This window comes from Drosophila ficusphila, unplaced genomic scaffold (genome assembly GCF_018152265.1).
Source record: "Drosophila ficusphila isolate 14025-0441.05 unplaced genomic scaffold, ASM1815226v1 contig_414, whole genome shotgun sequence".
NCBI classification, from domain to species: Eukaryota; Metazoa; Arthropoda; class Insecta; order Diptera; family Drosophilidae; genus Drosophila; species Drosophila ficusphila.
Genome location: NW_025064328.1, coordinates 2374853 through 2398988, shown reverse-complemented (window position 1 = coordinate 2398988; position 24136 = coordinate 2374853). Strand labels below are relative to the sequence as shown.

At 43.7% G+C, this 24136-nt stretch overlaps 2 protein-coding genes across 17 annotated transcripts in view; one reads left to right on the top strand and one right to left on the bottom strand.

Annotated features, from left to right (window-relative positions):
- LOC108094763 (heterogeneous nuclear ribonucleoprotein L) overlaps positions 1-24136 on the bottom strand; it is a 103319-nt gene that overhangs the window by 12180 nt on the left and 67003 nt on the right. For 8 of the 16 annotated variants that reach the window (XM_017195525.2, XM_043208287.1, XM_017195524.2 and 5 more), the window contains one exon: positions 8045-8092. The exons of 6 other annotated variants lie outside the window; for them this stretch is intronic. In XM_017195525.2, coding sequence (XP_017051014.1) covers positions 8045-8092 — 48 coding nt within the window. Of the gene's footprint in view, positions 1-8044; positions 8093-8593; positions 9215-24136 lie in introns of those variants that run through there. 2 more of the 16 variants (XM_017195534.2, XM_017195535.2) reach the window with 2 other exon arrangements.
- LOC108094765 lies at positions 13982-14556 on the top strand. The gene is made up of 2 exons (XM_017195538.2): positions 13982-14038; positions 14091-14556. The coding sequence occupies exons 1-2, from the start codon at positions 14036-14038 to the stop codon at positions 14502-14504; spliced, it is 417 nt and encodes a 138-aa protein (XP_017051027.1). The 5' UTR covers positions 13982-14035; the 3' UTR covers positions 14505-14556.

The following is a 24136-nucleotide window of genomic DNA, read 5'->3' as shown; positions in this document are numbered from 1 at the left end:
ATAAACGGAAAACATTGTTTAGTTGTACCAATTCGTTTAACTAAAAACTAAAACTTAAAGCTAGCAAATGTCGTCTTGTTATTGTTGTTGCATGAGGAAGGATGTTCGGTGGGCGGGGGTTCAAAAGGTTGAAGAGTAGCCCTAATATCAAGGCCCTAAGCCGGAAAAGGGGAAACCACGAGAAGCATGGCTCACAGACACATCCCGCAGACCAGAGGCGGGTTTTCCACCAGGGGGTTTTCCACTGCTGGCATTTTCCGGCTGCGGTTGGGGAATGGTGCCCTTTCTATGCCGGCTGCGGTTTGGCATGTAAGTTAATTGAATTTTTGGCAGGCGCAGGAAAAAATGTGCTGAATATATACGAGTATACGGGCCAAATTGGTCTGCGCTCTTCTTCGGGGTTCCATTTTCAGTTTTACTTTACGGCGGTTGCATTGTGAGTGTTAGCCAACGGAGTGGCACCACTCCTCGGTATTGGTATTATCCCATTCCACACAAACAATAAGCAACAGCAGCCACTGGACGAAGGCAATAAGGAAGCCATGGGAACACAACCACAGGCATCGCAAATCTGCCGACGTCTCGTAATTAAAGCCGAAGACTGCGACAAACTGCCAAAATGTCCCGCAAAATATGGCCAAGACAGCGTGCGAGTTGGCAGGCATTTAATTAACTTTAAAAGTGTCGCATGCAAGAGTTTCTGGCCTTGTTTAACCCAAACACTTTAACCTAATCACTCGCAAAGTTGCAGAAAAAAGAGCGAGCAAAAACACACACACACATTACAGTTGGTGCCACGTTGTGGAACTCAATTTGCATGGCGCTTGTTATGCCAAAATGGCATACCCGAGTTGCCATTTCGGAGCTGTTTTTGTTTTGATTTGATTTAGTTGCACCACGTCGTCCTCGCAAAGCCGGAATCCCGGCGAGCTGTGGCTTCGCATTGGGGACTCGCCTCTCCTCTCGTCACGGCTGGTTTATTTTGGACTTTCAGGCTACCTGACAAAATATTTGCATAAAAATCCACACACCCAAACAGTCGGTGAGAAGTTAGGCGAAAAATAAAAAAGGTGGAGGGAGTGAAGGGAGGTAGCAAAAACAAGTGGCTTTCTCTATGTTAAAAAAATCTGGCATTTTTATTTTGGCTGTTAGTTTTGGAGCTGTCCGCTGTTTTTTTGGTAGCAGGGAGAGTCCGAACGCAAACAACACAAATTGATGCAATTTTTCACAAGCCCCTAATCCGTTTGAATTTACGTGCGAACTTTAAAGCGTTTCGCTCCCGGAAAACTTGGCCTAAGCACGTTTCAATTCACCAACTTTGTCCATAAGTAAATAATCCTCTACCAACAGAACTCCGGGCGGTTTGGCCAACAAAAACGTTTGGGTTTCGCCCCCTTTTATCAACCCAAAAGCCTTCGATACTCTCCTCTCTCTATACAACCAACCAAATAGTCAATAACAATTTGGAATAAACCAAGGCCTTTGGCCAAAACCATAGTTATTCATTTCAAGTGCAAGGAGCGGGCGCCTGCTGTTCGGGCTTTAATTGAAATTCACCGCCTTCGCTGATTTGCTGCAACACGGGGCGTATGCGTGACGCCAGCCATGCGAAATTGCCAAGCCCCAGCTTCCGTTTTGCTGCCCCCGAAAATCAAGTTTTCGCCGAGGGTTTCTGTTGGGGGTTGGGGGACTTAACCCCCGGGCCCCTTAAGAAAGGCCAAGAAAAGAAATTCACGCCCCTGGCTGGACGACGACGTCGTCGGAAGCGTGCCTAAAATGTTTAAGCATTCGGGGAATTGTTGCATGCAATTGCTCGAAAATATTTCACACGCAAGGCGTCGAAAAGGAGCTGTGGAGGAGCAAGGCAAACGGAGCAGGTGTAAATTTTCAGCGCGCACAAATTATTTTAGATTATGTGTTCGTCGAGCAGGCGGAAGTTGGAGTTTAGTTTCGTTTTTACGAGGCGTTAAGTGTGTGTGTGTAAGTGCCGCCAAACCGCAGTCATTTGCATACAGAAGCGTTGTTCTGTGGATTACGTATACGACATGTGTACCGCGATTAAGTGCTTTGTTGGTTTGCAATTAGGAAAATGTTGCTGTGCGGGTTTTTAAACTATAACTGGTCAGGGGACATATTTAGAATGCACGTGGCGAGAAATTAAACATTGTATTTTTGGTATTTTTGGCCAGAAATTTAAGTGGGCCTTGCAACAAAGCAAGTACTAAACGAAAAAGAGGGCCGGCGGCAACAAAGAACGCATTTCTTGCAGTAAACCACAAAGCTGCCTGCACAGAAATCCATTAAAAACCAGGCCTGAATGAGGGGGTGGTGCCTGTTTCACCAAAAGCTAGGCAAATAAGGGAGCGCACATGGCCACAGTTTTGTGGATGGGGCGGTGTGGTCCACAAAGTATTTATGCTGCAAATTGTTGCATACTTTGTGCGGCGTATTGGCACACTTTGTCAGCAGAAGTGAAGGTGGATAGCTAGGTGGCGAAAGTCGTTCCAATGAACGGGGTAATGGCTGGCAGACAAACAACATGCACGTCCCACAGCTCCGCACTCGTTCACCTTAATTGCAATTTGCTTAAATGTATGCTACAATATTTTTCAGCTGCAGTGCCATCCCTTTATCAACACCGCTTTCCCTCCTCCCCTCCCCCTCTCAGCGTTCAATGATTTTCAATTTGTTAGAGTCAACTTAGGAGAGCTCGATACGAAACTGTACTGCAAAATATGCCAAGAGTCATGACGTCGTTGTGCCGTTTATCTGGCTCCATGCACCGTGTGCCACGCCCAGTCCAACCGCCCATCTGCACCCCCCCTCCCCTCGAATTTCCTACCCTGCTTTTCCGACTTGTGCGCGCTCACTCGCCCCGTCATGTGACATTAATTTTCCCCCTCGCACTGCGCACAGTTTGCGCTCACGTCTTGCATAAACATTTCCATAAGCAGCTTCAAAATTGAATTTGTTTTCATAAGCAAAACTATTATGTTGGCAAAGAGTTGTCCCTGTGTGTGACATGATAGCAGAAGCGATGAACCCCAGAGCACCAGAGAGCTTATAAAAAATAATCATAATAGAGCGGAGGAGATTGCGAGAAAATGCTGCCACGCTGCCATGCTGCCACATGTAAGCTGGAAAACTCCGATGAGCAGCGGAGCTGATTATGTGACAATGCGCCTGATTGGTTTTTAATGTTCCGAAAACTTTCCACCCAGCCATCCATCCATCCATTCCTGCACACAGCGATTTGTGCCTTTCGGCTTTAAGCCTTCAACTGAATGGGAAAAGCCAGCGGAAATGCCAATGCTTATCAAAAAGAAATCAAAAGAGCGCAGAGACAACGGCCCACGGCAATGAGCCAATTTATATGCGATACGCAAGGCCCCATTTCTTGGCAGGAATTAGTCCGATAAGCAAACCTAAAAGGATTGCGGATTTTTTACGACAACCTTGGAGCGAGGAAATAAATTTGTGCTCAACTCTCATGAGCTTAATTACATTTACGGCGGATTTGAATAATATCAACGCATGTAATTGCCGTTCCTCGTCGTTCCAACTTTTGTTTGCACACTTTCCTCCACTTCGAGCCAACAAACAAACAGCAGACAACAAATAGCGAGCAAATAAGCAAGAACGACGAGGATAACATAATTAGATGGCAAAATGGCATTTAAGTTGTGTTCCACTGGTGCGGCGATAGGATTTATAATATAATTCATAATCACACAGGCGAACATGTGTGTGTGTGCTTAGCAAATTGGCACAACTTGGCCTTTAGTCTGGACTTTGCTTTCGGTTTTGGCCAACACAATCGGAGGGGCCGCTCTTGGCTTCGGCTAATTATCGCATTGGTAAACATTGCGGGAGCTCCGCTTTAATGGCATGCAAACACATGTGCAATCAGTGTCCGCACAGCCACGCCCCCTCCCCCATCACCCGCCCACTTATCGGGTGGAGAGTTCTTGGCCAGAAGCTCTCGAGTTTTTAGCCCTACTCGAATTACTCTATTTGGGCCGATGCAGTTTGGTCAAGAGCGGAAAATAAATGTTCAGTGACATTTTGAGAGGCGAGGGTTCTCGAAGCGATATAAGCTGGCTTGAGCAGCACTACAACTTTAGTGGCCACCCTCGTTCGGGCAATCACCTCCCTTTTCCATCGTTCTGTTTGTTGTGGTTGATGTATTGACATTCGTGGGTGGTCGTGGGGAAAAGCGATATTACTCCCCCTTTTGAACAAACGGTTGCATGCGACATTTTGAAGCAGTTCTCTGGTTAATGGAGCTCCGTGGGTAAATATACCCTGCATATTTATAATATTCATATATAACCAAACTAACAGAGTCGGAGGAAAAATACTCTCTTGGAATTGCGCAGCCACGCTCTAATAACAAACTTAGTTTCTCGCTTTGATAAAGTTTTTTCTGCTCTTTTCCCCACACTTATCAGCGGGTAAAAGCGAAAATCGATAGTGCCATAAAAATATAACAAACAATAAGAAAAAACGAACCAGAAAACTATGGCAAAGTGCGATGTGCAGCTGGGGGACAATTTCGATATTGTAATTTGGAAAATTGCACGATTCTCTAAGCGAAAGATGGATAGAGGGCAAAAACTGCAAGTGGCGAACGCATTAGCAAAATGTCCAATTAATTGCTTTAGAAAATTACACCGAAAGTATGAAAGCGCGCGCATGACAAAAAGCTGCCACCGCTGTTGTTTTTTTTTTTCTGTTCTCCATCAAGCAAGGCTGGCCAGATGCTAAATTAATTACAAATTATTAGGGATAGGGAAAGCCAAAGAGAGGCGAGAACAAAAAGTGGGGAAACAGCAGCCGCGTCCTGCATAAATTAGCCGAGGAAAATGGGAGACTTTTTGGTTCATAAAACTGCGAAACGGCACACATTAAAGCAAATCATTAGGCATATTAAGTGGCAATATGCCTTCTCGAGGATAATTTAAATGCAAATATATAAAAAAGAATGGACCAATAAAGGCGAAGCAACCTGAATCAATTGCAAAAGTAATCAAAACGACAAACAATAAAGCCTTCAATAATACCGAAGGACGCTGATGAATGGCCGGCATTACGGAGGATTGCCAACTGCTGGAGGAAATTTAAAACCTCCATCCGCCGCACAGAATCTCCGGATATACATATATACCGCCGTTCGGCCAGTCGTCGGAGTCATCAATCACTAGCTTTTGATTGAAGATAATCGACGCAATATTGCGTGGAGTGGCAAACTTTCCATATCCTTCGCCTCGTGCGCCCACAATTTTGGCTCAATAGTTTCCTTGCGGAAGCAGCAGGACTCGTGTCCATTAGCGCTCGTTAGTGGGGCAGCCGGCAGCGGAAGGCGGAAAGTGGTGGTGGTGCAGAGGTATGGCACAGTGGTGGTGCTAAGGAAAGTTCAGCCAGGCGACGACAGCGACATTGTCCTTGTTCAACACGCCATCTAGCGACAGCTAACGGCAACATCGAACTCATCGTTAGCTGCGTGCGCCGATGTTGACAACAATTTGATTGATCGTCTTTGATTGATGGATATGCCATGGCTGCTCCTGCTGCTGCTGCTACTGCTGCTGCACAGCTCTTGTCCTGGCGGCGACTTTAAAAATCCATTTGCAACTTTTATTGATGCCCAACATAGATTTAATTATCCCCATCGTTTCTGCCCGCAAGTGGTTTTTTTGGGCGTTTTCTGGTCTGCCAATCCAGTGACCGCAACATGACACAATTTGTCATTTTCAATTTATTGAATTACCATAAAAAGGCCAGCAACACAATTTGTATTTTCGGACATGCGGGCTGCGGTTGCCGGTTATTGTTGCTTGTTTCACGTTGAGGCGATGCTGCTTTTTCTGTTGATCTTTCCTGCCACCGCCAACGAAATTATTGGATTTCACTATGAATTTATTGTGGGAAGATGTCTCTTTTTTTTTTGCCCAGGGCGCCGGATACCACAAGATTTACGGCCTGTCAGCCAAAGGTTTGTGCGTGGAATTATTTTGGAGAATAACTCGGCGGCGAAAGGGAAAACAAGAGGTAATTTAATTAATTTTGGACGCCGCTAAGCGCAATTACAAGGCCAAAGTTTCGAGGAAAACTGCATTAGGCGAGCAAATATTGGGCTAAAAGAGAAGGAAACCAAACAGAAAGCACGAAATACGCTGTCAATCAGCAAAAGTAAGCCACAACAATCAGGCGGACCAAAGCAAATAAAATGCCACCCACTTCACGGCAATAATGCCAGCAAATTAAGCCACTGCACACACACGACAGCAAAACAACAAAAAAAAAACTGAGATATGTGGATGGATGTATATTATTTTTCGAGCAGAGACAGCTGCCGAAGTTGGCCAGGGTAAAGATAAACAAACAAGTCAAGTTTGCCCTCGGCGGCCCCTGGCAACCCTGGCAACCCGAGGGGTAAAAACCTGAATATGCGAACTTCCTTGGTGCCATTTTGAATGAATATGCAAATACTTGCGAGCACACAGACTTTGCCCATATTAACTAAGTGATTGGCGGCCGGGACGGATGTGCGTTTAATGAACGCCCACATAAATCTTCGAGTGACTCGGCCGCTGATCCCATGGAAAACAATCTTGGGGAAATCTTCAGAGGGAAAGCCACCATAAACATGTCAGGCGGCACACATCGTCCCCCGGAAAACGAACGAACGAACATACACCCATTCGCATTCATCCCCATTGGTATTTTTATGTATTTTTAAGTGTTTTTCGGCTTCTTCCCACCTGCAAAAAACGGCGACATCTGCCGCAAGTGATTTCGGTGCCAGTGGTGGTGGTGGTGGTGCGAACAGTGGGCGTGGCACCGCTCGCATTGGACGGACTCGAAAGCGGAACATTTAAAAATAAATACAAGACGGAGAGCCGCCGCCACAAGGCGGAGAGAATAAGTTAGCACGCTCTTGCGAATGCAAATCGTACATTGTATTTTAGCCACTTTGAAATATATTTTTAGCAGGCTGTGCTTTGCCACCCGCAAATGCCGTCGGCTGCTCGCAATTAAAATTAATTTATTTGGCAATTATTGGCCATTGAAAGCATTTATTTTAATTATGGTGCAAATTTGTTCGGAATCTTTGGTCGCTCCCCCTCCCTGAAAAATAGTTCAAATGGCAATTTCATAATTTAAATGCTTGGGCGGTTTTCGGGGGCGATTAAGAAAATGAGCCATAAGCATAATTGACAAGGAGGTAATATGGTCCACCTTTCGGGAATCCCAGAAATCTACACTTCAAAACCATTTCATTCCCTTTATAGCTGTATAGAAAGTTGTACCCGCACATTTGGCGTTTTGAATGAAAATTGCGTGCATTGAAAATTATGCAAATGGGCAATACAATGCGAAAAATGGAAAACCAAACGACCTTCAAGGAGAAACGGGAAAATCTTGGACGCCGCTGGGCGAGCAGCAACGTCATCGTTATAGAAATGTTAATGGAGCTCGATATAAACAGAAGAAAAGCACCGAGAAAATGCAATTGAAAATTCATGGAAGACAAAAAATGTAAATTGCATTTTGCTGGCCAGGAAACTGGAATAAGAACCGTTCCGAACGGAACAGAAGCGAAATTGATTAATGGCAGAAAATAAATTTCGCATAGAGATGCAAATTCGGCGCTGGCATCTTTTGATCTTTATATTTCTGCCCAGATGCATTGTTTTATTTTGTAATTGAACTTTTACCCAACCCCTTTTCAATTGGAAATTAATTTTCCCCGTTTACATTTCATCGCAAAAACTCCTGCAATCTTCCCTTTTCCCCGCTACTCTTCAACTTTTGGCCCCAGGACGATTGATTGATTCGATCTGCAAATGTTGATGCACGATGTATTTGTTTGGGTTGTTTGTATTTAAGTGGGTGTGTGCCTTTATGGGGTGTAGGTGTTGGTGTAGGTGTAGGTGTAGGTATAGGTGTAGGTGTAGGTGTGTTGGTGTAGATTTTAGTGTTGTGTTGTGTTTGGTGTGCGTGTGTGTTTGAAATGTGCTCTAGTTTCAAATGTACTTACGGCTCTCAAGCATAACAACATTTTCGGGTATAGAAAACAGCGACTTACCTGAAAAGACAAAAGAAAATAAACGCATTTAATTATTTGTGCAATCGTTCAAAACGGCACAAAAAATATATATATGGTATATAAAAATTCAAACAGTGAGTGAGTAGTACAAGAATTCAATTTGAATAATTCATCTGTGTTGGACAGCGTTTAGCGACAAATGTTGCATAGGGTAGGAAAAGGGTAAACTTTTAGTATTGGATAATATTTAACCTCATGTCAGAACAACACTACTTCTAAGTGTTGGTTTACGGTCTAGCAAGTAGGCTTTTTGCTTAGTCATAATTTTTGGCATACAATAATAATGAGGTCCCCCAAATGATGGAAAATCGCCATTTTAAGAGTTTGATAAGGAAATCCTAAAAAAACGATGGATTTATGCCCTATTTAGATGATCATATGATTATATTAAAATGCTTTCTGCTTTTTTAAATTTAATAGACTCCTCAATGTGTAGTTTTATTGTGAATTCCGATTTATAGCAGCAACTTCTTTGCTTACCATTCGTTTGATAGCAGCCTGTGTTGTAGGCGTTGATTGGCTGCCGCTTGCGAAATATATTTGGGTTCCCGCCGAGGCTGCCCATTGGACTTCCTCCGGGACTCCCGCCCATAATGCCACCGGCCTGGCTTTGCATGTAGTTGTAGTTGCTCTTGTTGCCGCCGAACTTGCGCGGCTGCGAAACAACGGCGGTATGGAGCAGCTGGCCGGGCTGCACCGACTGTACCGCCTGCTGCTGCATCATCTGCTGCGGCATCTGCTGCGTTGGCGCCTGCCACAGGAAGGCATTGGCATTGGCGTTCAGGTTGTTCATGCTGCTGCGGCTCTTGGACAAAACAGATTTCAACCAGAAATCGAAACTCGGTGGAGAGAGCGGTAGAAGAGATCACAATGATGAAAAAGTGCTAATTCCGGCAGCCAAATCAACGCAAAGTGTTAAGCAGAAAATGTTCGGTAACACGGTAGAAACACTATAGAAGCTAACACTAACACTGTGTAAGGTAACACAACGCAAATTTTATCGTTTGGGTTTATGAATCTTTTTTTTGATTTTTATATTTTATATATTTGTGGTTTTTGTATGCCTAGGTGTACTTTACGGTAAGACGTCTCACAGACGAATGACTAACTCCGCATGATTTTTGACAGTACCAATCAAAAGGTGATTTTGTCGAGTCAGCAGCCTACTGTGTGAAAACTTGAGATAGGGTTGCCTCCATATCGATAGATTGGGATGGCAACCCTTTAAAAAGAAAGTGGCCACATCAGCTGCCACATTTTTACCCCACATTTTTAGCTGGGGTCAAAACCGAAACGGGGTGGCAACTACAAAACAAGTACAAATTCCAAAACCTATGTTTTATCTTTTCTATGGATTAAGATAATGTTGTGTTATATATATACTATACTATATGGCTTATAACACATTGAATTTATCTTGATAAATTTAACGTTTTCAACTGCAAGTATATAAAAGACAAAGATGATGTATGTGCTGCAGGAGCTAATATGAACATTTGTTGATTGAATCAAATTAAGTTTCGTAGAAAAGAGCCACATTTGCAGTTCTTGTACAAAAGATACTTTGTCACCGCAGCACAGTTGCCGGGCAAGAAAGAAATATGGCACATGACAAAGCAAAGTTGCTGCTGCCAAAAAGCCGTGGCAGCCACGCCCCCAGAGTCCTTCCGCCAACCCCCTACCACTCTTCGGTCTGCTCAAAGTATGGAAGAGTAAGCTCCCAGAACGTCGTGCCACGAGCCACGGAATGCGAATGGGTCTGCGAGTGTGAGAGCGGAACGTGGCCATTGTGGCAAGTGCCAAAAAATGCCACACGAATGAGAAGTCCATTTTCAGGACAGGCTAAGTAAAAAAAAGAATGGGAGGGGGGGGGGTTCTGCATTTTGCTGCAAGCCGTTGCACAGCCAAAACAAAGGCGGAAAAACTTTAACCGCAAAAGTTTTTATTTACTCGTTGCTGCCCGAAAATCCGCAGCAGGTGAAACTTCTTCTTTGGTGCGTGGCCAGAAAAACATCAAAGTTGCATTAAGTGGTAGCTACGCTTCTGGCGCAAAAACCCTTTAATTGTATGCCAAAATTAACTCAAAACAATGGAAAATGGAAACTTTGTTTAAATATATGACCAGACCTATTTGAATAAATGCTTTAATGGCTTTTTAGAAGTCTTCTCCTATTAAGAACAGTTTATTTTATTATTTAGTATTCATTATTCATTAGATTTTTTAAACGTTTTTCTTGGAGCGAAATGTATTTTTCTTTCATTTCGTTCTAATTGAATTCCGCCTGGGGCTTGATTCCGATTGACTCAATTATGGCCACCATTCGGCCAATTAAAGTCAATACCTCCGCATTTCAATGGGTCTCACTTCATTTCGCTCGAAAGGTGAAATCCCATCGGGCAGAATCAGAATCGCAAAATGGCATGCCTAATGAGGACTGAAATGCATTTCATTATGCCGGCGACGACAAATGCATGGCCCGAACTCCGGAGCGCTAGCACTTTGGCTAGTCCCTCTTGACCCAATTCCCACCTTTTTGGCCCTGCTGTCGGAGAGTGCGTTAATTGCTCCGGCACTGCCAGATGGATGGGATGGCTGGCAGGTGGACAAGAGAGTCCTGAAAGGACCGGCCGGAGCTGTTGAAAGCTTGGACTGAAGTGTTTTGCGTTCCGGACTCACACATTCCCTGAATTATGCAGTCCGGCCATAGATCTTTTACGAGCCATTAGGCTGCGAATCTGCAAACGTATCCGAGTATCTCTGGCCCAGATCTTGTTCGAGCCACATTTGTGCTGCTCAATCACCGAATTCCTTTCGATTGCCAAAAATAACCCACAACAATGGCACGACCACACAAGCAAGGCAAGGCATTTTTAATGAAGTGTATCTAATATAGAAATTAATTAAACAAAACAGGCAACGACAGCACAGCAGTCGTATTTACATCACATCGGTGTGGATTGCAAGACATTTGCCACATGCCAGCGGCCATGGTCACCCCCTGGGTGCTCAAAAAAAAAAAAAAAAAAAAACAGAAAAGGAAAGAAAACATATATATATCAAAGCAGGGGCGTTCACAAGGAGGGGCTCTTCATCATTGCCTTCACAGGTGACAGCACAAGTTCAACGTGTTGAGTGAAAACAGCAACTCAGCTGCTGGCGTTCCTGAATTTCTGTTTCTGTTTCTGTTTCGGGGTTCATTCATTATGCTTATTAGATTTGCCCGTCTGCGGCATTCTGTGCCTTCATTCTCTATTGTTATTCTGGCACATTTGCGGATGCAGACGAAATCATTAGGGGCTGCGTTTAAATTTAATTACATTAAAATGTCTTCAACAATTTCGGTATGTGTTTCTGTTCTATTTCAAATACGTTTTGCGTCTTTGAATTATTTTGTAATTACTAAATTCCAAGCTAGCAGGCAATTGGATTAGGTCGGAAGTGGCCATGGCCCAATGGTGGATTTAAATATGTTTTTGATGGTAATCCGATACATTTAAAAATTTAGGAAATTTAGGGAGATTTAATTGATTTGCTAATAATCTAATATTTGAATAAATATTGATATTGAATAAATATTAAGATTTATTTAATGTTCGTTTAAAGTTTCACTTTAAGTTTAGAACGCAATCACTTGGAAAATTCCCCGCTGCTCACACATCCCTTAACAATTTCCGGAGGCTCCTGCAGTCGTAACAACAAAATTTCACTTTTCCTTTATGTGATATGTGACATTTATGGCAAGACAGTTTTAAGCCAAAGCTGCAGTTTTACCTCCGAAGATAAGGCCAAAAGTGTGTGAAAGTTTGCCGAGAGTTTGTCATGCAATTAGAGCAACATGCGACGACATGGACGACAGCTCTGGGAAACTCGCGCTCCGCTTGGGGAATGCGTTTTCCGCTTGCCCTGGCCTGGCCCAGCTGGAAAATCAAGTTTTTCCCATCCCATTCCGCCGAGTTGGGGTTGCACTGTGTCCATGGCCAGGAAATAAGGCAGCAGCGAACGAACGAACGTTTGGCCAAAAGTGGTTTTCGCCAATTGAACTCGTTCACCGTTTTTGTTGTTTGTTTTGGTTGCTGTTGTTGTTGCTGTTGTTGTTGCTGTTGTTGTTGTTGTTGTGTGAAGTATCTGTTGCTGCTTGTGATGCAAGCAAATCGAACGGAATCGAACGAAATCGAAATCAAAATCACTTTCGGAATGTGCGTTGCCATGGAGCCAATGAACCGAGCTCATCAGGAGCCATTGGCCAGCGCCATTGGCCATTGGCCATCATCGCCAACGTAGCCATCGTAGCCATCATAGCCATCGTCATCGTGATCGGGGCAGTTATGTAAGCATCGGTGGGAAAAAAACCCGTTCAGGGATACGGTGCACTGTGACGTTTATTTGTTTGTTTTCTATTTCAGCAGCGCAAATAGAAATATGCGTAAGTGGGAAAACATTGTTGCGGCGAAAGTTTCCCCTTCGACGGCTGACCACCAGCGTATTTGATGGCTCTTGGCCATAAACGCTGCTCTTGTTGCCATAAAAACTGGAGCGATTGAGGCACTGGAAGTGGTAGTGGCAGTGGAAGTGGAAGGATGTGGCGCAAAGGAAGTAAATAATGCGGTGAAATGAAATTGGCGAAATGGGAAATGGAATATTGCGGATACAAGTGCAGCTTGAGCCAGAGATGGAAATTCAATTTGGCGAGAACTCCATGGGCAAGCCAGGAAATTCAAAACAAGAACTTTCTTATTGAACAACACCAGATACAGATTTACCGGAAATCCGACAAATTTTAATACCACTTTGAAAATCGCCTACGATTTGTACAAAATAAATGTACGTGCTTAATCTAATAAGCCGCGAACATAAATCCGTACATAAACATTCTGGCCGTCATTTATCTGTCACTTCAAATTAATGCATTAATTGCTGAGCACCGGCCAAAATGTGAAATATGCTCGCAAAATATATGTGAACTGGGATTTACGCCACAGATTTCAGCGCCGAATAAAATTGCACAAAAAAGATTGCCGTGTCATAAACAATTTCGAAATCGTATTCTAATGAGACGGAACGAATCCCCTTAATTTAGTTATCTTAAATTTTAAGATGAAAATATTGTTAGTAAAATAAATACAGTACTCTTTCATTTAACCTATTCTTACTGTGTATAATTGGCTAAGTGTGTTATATGAAAGAGCATGGATCACAACGATTTAAGTGTCTGCATATTTTCCAGCCGACAAAAGTAAACAAATCCGCGAATAAACAAGCGGACATTCTGATGAAGAGACCCCCCACTGACCCCTCCGCCAACTCTTGCATAATTCGCCAATTTTATTTTCCCACACAGAATCCATATCGAACAATTTCATTGAAAACAGGCGCACGCAGAAACTATCAACAATCGAACGTCATATATAAAGCACAAGGAAATTATAAACATTGCCGGGGAAAGAGAGCTCTTGCACTCCATGGGGCTGAGTGGAAATTTGATTTTGGCGTCTCATTTATGAGGTAGATTCGAACCGAAAGATTCAACACATTGCAGGCACAGAATCTGTTTCTATTAATCGTTTTTATTCCACATTGAATTTCTCGCGTGCCTCTGGTCTATTTGTTTGCATTCGCCGTTGTTAATGAAACCAATTTTAGCCAACTTTCCAAGTGCGAAGGAAGGTCAATGCCAGCAGTACGAGAATATGCCAAAAAGAGATATTAAAATTCTGGATATTCAGCTGGGGAGTGATTTGTACTCCCCGGAAAATTTTCTTTGGTATTACATAATGTTTATACCAGCAAATAACGCTTGATTATTGATTTGAAGCATTTAAAATGTGATTTTTCGCCTAATTAGCAATATGGTAAGGTTTCATATATTCTAATTGAACATTTTCCATAAGATCTTTAGCAGGAGAGTAACTTATGTTGGTGAAATGGTAAGATCTTTGAAAATGTAATCCAGTTTATGCAATTTTTTATTCCTTACAGAAGCACATCTTCCTCCTGTCACTCATCTTTCATTTTGGCCTGGCCTCTCAACACGGAACTGAACTTTGCAATCCGCCATTAACTAGACAAGATCTTTTCGATCTGGCCGTGACTTCCGGCGTCAAGGTTTTAGTCCGTCAGGTTGAGTCATTATACGGGGATCAACCTATCCCTTCGAGTCTGATGGTGCATGTAACCACCATAATCGCCAAGAATATTCTGGCCGGAAAGAGCATTAGGTTTATTCTGAAGATGCTCTTTGTATCCTGCAAGCTGAACAAACCGCTGCCAAATGAAAAGAAGCCTCAATCGCCAGTCGAAACTGCACACATATGTTTGGGGCAGTTGGGAAAGGACGAATGCTACCCATATAAAAACACGGAGGAAGGTGACTTCTCTATAGAGATTCCATGATATAAGCTTACTTATTATAAAATATAGAACTAATATAAGTACCTTACCGTGACTATTTTTTGTGTTAATGAATTTGCGATTGCTTACTACCAATATTTTAAGACATGATCTGATTTTTCTTTAATGCAAAAAACGTCAATACTGTTTATTTCAAAAATTGTTTTGAATTACCTCGCACAAAGGAAACTCTAAAAAGCTATTTTCGCCTTCACTCAAAAAACAAACATTTCAGTTTGATTGTAGTCTAAAAATATAATGTGGCATTTGATAGAAATAACCCTGCGCGTTTCCTTCTTGGCCATGCGCACTCAGCAAATTAAAAAATGCAATGTGCCGGCTGGATTGGATTCTTCATAGCCAAATGGGGACCACAAGCCACGGATCGCACAACAGCCGACAAGGTCTGTCGTTTATTAAAATCGGCAGCACATGGAGGAATCGAGAGAAAAAGGGTAGAAGGATGAAAACGGGGGTTTTCAGCCGCACTGGAGCCGTGTCACAAAAATATTTCATAAGCTCGCCACGAACGGCGCAATTAAATGTCAAAGCGCTGTGCTGCCATTTTGTTATTTGATTGCCCCGAGGCAGTCGAAGCCAGAGCAATAAATTCTGCCCGTCTGCTGGGAGTTGCAAGTGCAGCTGTGCAACTGTGCAACTGTGCAACTGCACAGCATCACCTGCTACCGTTGCACTCTGGCTAAGCAAACAGAACTCACGCAGCACATAATGCGCAGACTAAACTTTTGTTTATCAGGCAGTAAGCAGGAGTTTGGCCCAAGTTTATTAATTAACCAGGCTAACGTAAATACAATGCACTCAGCTCAGCAGCTTTTGAGCCCTATTTGTGTCAGGCTAATAATTAGTACCAACCGGCGTATGCGCGATTATCACTGGCAGACTTTAATTGCGTATACGCCCCGTGCGCTGGGCTAATTATGGCCTTCATTGACCAAGAGCGTATGCTGTGAAAATTTCGGATGAAAAATATGGGAAAAAACAGTGCCCTGCAGCTGCTCATAAATCATGCATACGCCATGTTGTACCTGCCAAGGCATTGATTTATGCCCGCCCAGATATTTTCGCGCAATTTTTAAGTAACTTTTATTATGACAAACGCGACGGCATCTGACACTTTGCTTCACTCCTGATTTTGTTCGCAGCTACGAAGCTCATCCCGGCATGGCGATTCCTTAACATTTGGCAGCACATCGGGGGAGCATTTGATAAATGGCCGCCTATTAAGCGAGCACTTAATGGTGCATAACGTGTGATATATTGACAGCCGACAGTGTGCCTGGCATGTAACCGAAGCCGGCTAAGAAATGGGTCAATTAATAGCCAACTGACTGGGCCTAACGTCCCTCTGCTCGCTTTCATTTAGCTGACTAAACAAAATTCCCCTAAGCCAAAGCCATTGTAAATTCCCCAACAATAAACGCACTCGCTCAAAATCTCATTATGTTAAGTAAAAGAAAGGTTGTGCGTGTATCGGTGTGTGTGTGTGTGTGTGTGTGTGTGTGTGTGTGCGGTGGGTTTCGGCAAAACAAAGAACGAAAATTATTACCACTTTTGCTGGGCTTGCAGCAAATTGAATTGATTTTAATCTCCATCTTCGTACACAGGACTCTCTCTTGTTTCAATAAAATTTGCATTTGAAATCGCTTTTCAAAAAACTTACACAGGAATGTATTACACAAAACTTTCTCTCTGTGTGTGTGTGTGCGAGCCTGCCTGTTTCCTCTGTGAATTAAATTCGGTACCAATAAAAAAAGTTAAAGGAGAGAGAGCGAGGAAAAAAATTTGCAAACACTCGGCCAACTTTTATGCGTGTGCCGGATACGATAAGAGCCACAAGGCGATGCCAAAACAGATACAGGAGGAAGGAAGGGGGCGAAGGAGGAGGAGAGGAGGGGGCGGGACTGGATGTGTCTACCCACAATCTGCCCGCTCGCAAATAAACTTAAAAGACATATGAAAATCAGTTTTTGAATATTGGCGAAGAGCAAACAGGCAGACTGTTGCTGCCTGTGCGTGTACGAGCGAGTGTAGCGTATCCTTCGCTCGCTTTCCTCCTGCTGGAGCAGCATTTTCTCCTGGCAAGCAGCCAGCTAAGAAGCGGGGGTCGGAGTGGGAAGTGACTGGGGGGCAGTGGAACCCCCACGGGCATGGCATTAGGGTAAATGTATGCAGAAGTGTGTGTGCGAAGGGAGTGGGTGCGCATATCTCTGGGAGGCTGCATGCAGCAGCAGCCAGCAGCAAATGTAGTACGAGGAATTTAGATTTTTGGGTCATTACTTTGCCAAAGAAAACGCGCTGGCAGAGCAGTCGTGTAATGCCCCGCCATTCAGTTGGCTTTGGCTCTGCAAATTTCCCGGCTATCGATTGAAAGTCAAACCGTTTTGCCAGCATAATGTTTGCCAACAGTGCCGCAGTGCATTTATGCTGATGCTGTTGAACCATTCATTGGATCAAATGCCACTCGGAACACAATTATCGCATCAACACCGCGGAAAGCCACTTAATGCCCACGCAACGCGGTTCAGAGCGAAAAGCTTTTTCAAAATCAAGTTTATTCGCAGCCCAAATTGCTGAAAGGCCATAATGCAGAAGAATAGGCAAAAAGCATCCACATGTACGCGATGCAAATTGCGCGTGGCCAAATGAACAAGCGAGAATCGAAAATACCAAACGAGCGAAAAAGTGAAAAAAAACCATTTCAAAAGGAAAATGTTAGAGCGCCACAACAGGTGAACAGAAAATGCTCAATCATCAGCCGCCGTTCGTTTTCGTTTCCCCAGGCAACGCTTGATTACCACTAGAAATTTACTATCAAAAGCTCCTTATCAATGGGAGCTATTAAAATCTTATTAAGCCCTAATCAGTGTGAAGTGCCTTTGGAAGATTATTTACAAGCGCCTAATCTCTAATTGTGTTTACTTTAAACTTGGCCATCGGGTTGTGTCCAAATCGCTGGCTTCGGGCTAATTTGTTACATCAGCCGTTAAGTCCGGTTAATTGAGATTTGGTTAAAGGGTCAATTAAATTTTGCACTTTGTTTAGTTGTAATCGAATCTATCTTGAAATTTCCCTTCAAGCGAACTAGTTTCGAAGTAAACAAGTTTCCGAACAATTCCCAAACTTGGGCCATCAATTAAAAAACCTTTTTGCCAAAATTAGCGCACTCAATTAATTTGGAAACGCTTTACCCTCCACCGAAGGGCAAATAACCTAGTGGAGACAAGTTGCACCTGCCACGCCCACGAACGTGCCCCTGCTCTAACACACACACACACACACACACAAACTATACACCTTGACAGTGAGTGAAATTTCAATTAATCAAGCGGCGGAAGGGATCCCTCTGGACGGGTTAACCCGTGTCTACACAGCGACCGGAATCGACCCAGAAAGCGCTGTGGATGAGAAGTCGGTGGATGCCACGAAATGTTCTACCTAGAAAATCGAGAGGAGGCGGGGGAATGGCTGCCACACATTTCCCTTTCGCTCTCGCTCTTGCAGGTGGTGATTAGTCATTATTTATTTTAAAATCAATTAGGTTGCCTTGACGTGAGAGTGCAGGATGGAAATAATGGGCGAGGGCGAGGGAGTGGTGGGGGCTTTTGGGAGGAGCCGTAAAAGTTCACGTCTCATTGGCAGGCAAAAACATTTTTGCACATAACTTTTGGCTTTCGGGTTTTGTGCTGAGTAATTTGGCAAATATTTGACATTTGTTTTTGTTCGATTGGTTGGCAAATTCAGCAGATTTTCCCCCAAATTGATTTACCAACTATTTGCAAAGGGGTTTCTTTCTTTTTTCGTTTATTATTCCATAGGCAATAACAATAAACTTCAGAAAATATTCCTTACACATGTCGAGCTCTAATTGGCATTTACTTTGCCCGCAGAAAGCCACAGTCGACATGGATGAATTTTAAATTGGTAAAGTTTGAGAGCCCTAAGACCCGTGCAAAACTAATTAACTTTTGAAATGCGTTGAATTTGCTGTGACACCTGACAAATATTTGATTCGTAAAACTATTGCAATCTGGTGAGCTCGCCCGAAGATGACTGTGTAATTGAACGAATGAGGAAATGAATTGTGCATAGCTGATGAGCAATGAAGACATCGCCTGCCAAATGCAAATCCAACGAGAGTCAATGTCAGTGCTCACAGAGTGCCAGCCAAATGAGCAGAAATGCAGGGCAGGAAATTAAATTTACAAGAAATTGCACAATGGGCGGGGGTAAAGCTGTTGCATATCTACGATACTCTTGCATGGATATAAATTGGTATTTTTGCAGGGGATTAGGCGGAGCGAGTTCCTTAAGCGGAGCTGTCATCGTTTGCAGATTGGTTTTTCGGGCAGCTGGTTTAGGCAAAGCCCAATGACAAATCTGGGAAAATCCCCAGCTAACAATGGAGAGGCATAATTTTGTTTGAATTAGTTTTCCTCTGCCCATTTTCACTTCTTTTGTTCGTCTACTGGTAAATACTTGATGAGTATAAATAGAATATTTAATGGCTCATCAGACATTCAGCAAAGATGAACTCCCATGAATCTCAATCCTTGACGCTCAAAGTTGCTGAAGCGCTTTAAGCTTTTGGAGTGCGGCAACAATTAAAACAAACCAAACAGACGACATGTGGCCCCCATTTCCACTTGTTGTCCTTTTTTGCGTCCCAGGACGAAAGCTTATGAAATTAATCAAACAATGTAAACGGATGTCAGGGCAGGGGGAAATGGCAAGGACTCATGTGGCAGCAGAACACGCATAAATCAGAGCCAGTTTTCCCTGGGAAATAGTTGTGTGTTGAAACAACGTCCCCAGAGATTCTGTCGTGAGCTGGCCAAAAAGTCAAAAGCTCGCTCGAGGGTTGCGCTCTGCGTTCCGCACAATTCCCATTCATCAGAGCCTCTTAGTTCAGAGCTGCCAGCTTGCCGGGCCATATAATAACGCTCTAATTTGCATGTGCAACTGCAACAGCAGTAGCAGTGGCAGCAACAGCAGCAGCAGCAACAGCAGCAGCAGCAGGATGATCAAATGAAAAATTTCAACGCATGTCACATGTGCCACGCCCCCTGTGCCGCCCAGCAAATGGAGCTTGGCAAATATTATATTTTAACGAAATTTCATTTAAAACGGAATTTATTCAGGGACCCACAGTCGGTGGTTACAGTGGTGCAGCCGCCCCAAGGTTGCCCTCCATTAGGAGCACACTCTCCATCGCACGCCGGGCAAAAGTTTAATTGAATAAGTTTCGTTCGTTTTTTATTTAGCCAGCTTGTCAGATGTTGGCCATGGGAGGTGGTTGCCACCAGTTGGTTATTTCCTACCCATCGCTGCAATTAACTTGAGTAGTGCATAATTCAGTCGGGCGACCTCCTAAGATGTTTTTCTCGCGACATCCTCGAGCCAGCTTTGCTGTTTTCCCCGCCGTCGCTTTTTCCACTGCGATTGCCACAACTCGAAGGCATTTTGCTAATTCAATTTCCCGGCCATCAGCGACGTTTGCCATTCGCATTCTCGTTCGCGTTCGCGGTTCGCATTCATTGTGTTTGGGACAAGTTGCCTTGTCTTTTGTTACAGTTACAATTTCCCAACGTCAACAGTTAACAGCCGTTTGCATATTGCGCAACTGCTGCAACAAAGTGGCCAGAGGGCCAGCTAGAGAGCCCGGCTTTTCCGACTTTTCCGACCACTAAAATTGTCGCTAGCTGCGCTAAAATTAAATGCTTAGTTGGACGACAACCGCCGATGACAGTTGCACAATGTCGCCGTCAGTCTTTTGTTTTCCATGCATGTAATCTGCCCCAGTGCGAGTTGAGTCGAGTGGCTGGTGAGATGCGGCGCCGCCAATTTGCGTTGCATGCAACTTCGGGCACTGACAAACGGGCCAAAGGGCCGGGCCCAAGGTCCGCGCAACTCGAGACTCTTGACATGTGATATTGGAACTTTGGCCCCCGCTCGCCAAAGATTTTCTCCTCAGTGCGCCCCAATAAGTTGGCGATGCGAACTTTTCCACGAGGGTGGACTGAAATGAACGCGATTGCTGGTGACGCTTCCTTAAAATATCACTCATACGCAGTGTGGCCGGGTTCTTAAAAATGGGTTTCCTTAATTGAATCTCAGAAAATGTTGTCTTATAAAACTAATCCTATACGAGTTATTTTTTAGTGAGTAATTCACTTATATTATCTGATTTTATATTGACAAAAAACCACTTATAATTACCAACAAAATTGTACTCATACCCATTTAAGGCGTTTGATTACCCAGACTAATGTGGCAAGTTTTCTAGCTCTATAAATTGATAAATTCGCTTTTACAAGCTGTTCAGTTTTCCATCAGCCCACTCTGATTTCAACCGATTATCCGAGTGAACGACGAATTCGCTCTTATTGTCCTGCTCTCCATGGCAATCAACATTTCGAGGAGGCATCTCCGAAAGCTACACTCAATTACGCATAATGACGATGACGAGATGCCAACGATGATGGCCAAATTGCTGGCAATATTTTCCCACCGACCGAATAGTATGGAACGTCGGCAGTTAAACAATCGGAAAATGCCAGGCCCCCAAAAATGGCCAATGGCTTGTCAGATTCCGAATCAGATTCAGTTTCGGATCGAGCGGGAGGGGGAGAGCGGTTGGCTGCAAGTGCCAAAACTCGCCAATTATCGATGCTTGGAGGGACAGGAAAGCAGAGTGCAGTGGCAGCGGCAACGGCATCAACAAAAGCCACTCGCACTCGATGGGACAGGGCCGACAGAAGCCAGAAAATAATAAAGCAAAATTATTATCTGGCCAGAAATGTTTCAATAACAGGCAGGGCCCTACAAAGACACTGTGACAGGGCGCTCTGACAACAATGGCAGCCCGAGATGGCCAAGATAGCTGAGGGAGGTGGGGAACGGGGAGGGGAGATTGGACTAGGGGTAAATGTTTGGCTTCCTCAATTTGCGGCAGACTGTTGCCAATATTTCGCAATAAAACACCCCCCGCCGGGTGATTGTCTCGCCGAAACGATGGCAAAAAAAAAAAAAGAAAAAGGTATACGAGATGATGTGTTGATGGCAGATACGATTGGAGTTCGCCGGCGAACAAGTCGGCGCTGCATAACAATTGAAAAACACTCAGCAACTGAAATCGAGCTCAAGTAAGTAACTTTCCGTCACAATTCCGCCAGCAGCATCTGCTGCTGCCCATCTCGTACTTGGGTTTTCTTCACCTAGTTTTTCCGCTCCTCCTTCTGGATTTCTTTTTTTCGCTGATAACTTTCAAATGCAATGCCGCAGGCTGTTATGGCATGGCAATAATGCAAAACACAACTATGGGGGTGTTTTTTCCCCGGCCGGAGAGACGGCAGATCCTGACGTTCAATTTCTCATAAAAGTTTCCCCATGGCAGCTGAAGCAACACCGAGGAACAACTGGATTCGCAGGAGCCGAAGGACAAGTTGACGGGGAGGCTGCCGGAGAAGCAAAATATATGACACACAATTCAAACTTGGGAATTGCATTGCATGTTGCTGAATTTTTTGATAAAACGCTCGAATTGTGGGCGGAATTGATAATGCCATCAGATGGGAGAAGCACAAGCTCTTCAAGAGGCAGGAATTTCAACTTCCGATTCTTAGGCACTGATAGTGCACTGAAGAAAAAGTTGTATATTGTATTCAAATATTATAAAATTAGAAAAATTATTGCATGTTCTTCTAATATTAAAAATCTAGCAAGAAGGTATTAAATTCCTGCTCCCATAATATTTCTAAATTTGACTCTCAAAGAGGGAAGGCTTTTCAACTTCTAATATAATATTCTCTGCTGAAATGAAAAAACTTTTCTTTCCATGTTTTTTTCATCTGTAAGCCCATCCACAAAGAGTAGTCAAAAGAGCACTTGCATTAAAATTAAAAACACTTCCTACCAAGCCGGAAACAGCAGTAAAGCGAGCCGCAATGGCGCACCAAGCTGCTGTAGTCACGCTCCCATTTACAGTTGTTCCAGCCAACCGCTCGAGGCAACGCACAACTTCCGGCCGGGATGTTGGCCATTTTGTTTTTACAGGCAAGCAGCATTCGTCGTCGTAGTCGTCGTCGTGTTCGTCGACATCGTCGAATGGATTTTGTGGCCCAGTTGGGGGCTTCCTTGGGGGGCCGACGGCTTTCACGCATTTCCCTTGGCACCCAGGAGACCGGCTCCAACCGGCTGTATAGACCGCTTTGGGGACCTGGCTTAGAGGTGTGAACGATTGCCGGGAATCAGTGATTCAGTTCCCCACGCACGCCAGCACAAAGGCCACTCCGAGCCCATAAATATGTTAATCATAATGAATTGCAATTGAAATTGCACTGGGATAAGAAGTTGCCCCGGGATCATTTCTCTTGCTTAGCATACTTTTTGGGGCTTCGGCGGCTTTGTGGCATTACTAATTAACAAAACGGCTTTGCCAACTTTTCAGTTAATGCATACCATCATGCCAGCATAGTTGGCTTCCTCAATGCGCTTTAACTTTAAGGGAATACAGCAAAAAATTATAATTTTAATTAACCTTACTTGGCCATATGCCGGGAAAACCGCAGAGAAAAATTATGCAAAACAGCAGAGCAGACGAAATATTAAATAAATAGGAGGAAAGGAGGTTGGGCTGAATCGCGAAGAGCACATCAGATTAAAAAGTAAACTTTTTAATAAAAATCACTTTAGCATTTCATTTGCTCTCCGAAAATGAAGAACCCGAAAAAACTTTGTGGTAAAATTAAAAATACTTATTTATGCAGCAGCAAGAACAACAAAAGTGCCAGCATAAAATATAAATAAAATAATGAAAAGAAAAAGGGAAAATGTTGTTCCACAGCAAATAATGAAAAGCGCTCATTGTGGTGAAAAAAAAAAAATAAATTGTTGTTGAAGGCAAAACAGAGAAAAGGCCAAAGAGCTGCGACTGCAGCCGCGAAAGATAATACATAGAAATTTATTTGTACAATATAGAGGGGAGCGAAAAGAAAACAAAGGCAGCAACAAAATTTGCATATTAGCATCGGGCCGGGGGAAACTTAACGAAAATTGTTCGAGGAAAATAAAAACTTGGCCCGGCCTAAACAAAGCCGGGCAAAGTTGCCTTAAAGATTTTGGCCCAGCGAAGATTGCTTCCTTTATTTCCTTGCTTTGTATTTTATTACTCCTGTTGTGCCTTGTAAATCACCACTAAAAGTGAGTCCGAGTCCGAGTAAGTGAAAGAAACGGATTCACTGCAAATTAAACACGAAATTGAATTCTGCTCATCATAATTTCCCCAAGGATGCTTATTAGGGAGCCAAAGAAAGCCGGCTACTGGCGAAAGCCCCAAAGAATTCCTTCTCGCATCCCGCTCGTCCGCCTTTGAATTCCGGAATTCTTAGCCGACGTTGTCATAAGTGCAACTGAGACTCGGGTTGCTGTTATTTTCTGATTAGGTCAGGGAAGGGAAGCACAGCTAAGTGGGCTCACACACATATATAATCCAAAGGGAAATTGGCAAAGGGGAAACAAAGGACGGAAAAGTGATCAACTATGCATAAACTCATCTGGCAGGTCGGCGGAAATGATGAGGCGAGTAGGGGGATTTCAAAAGGAAAACGAAAAGGAAC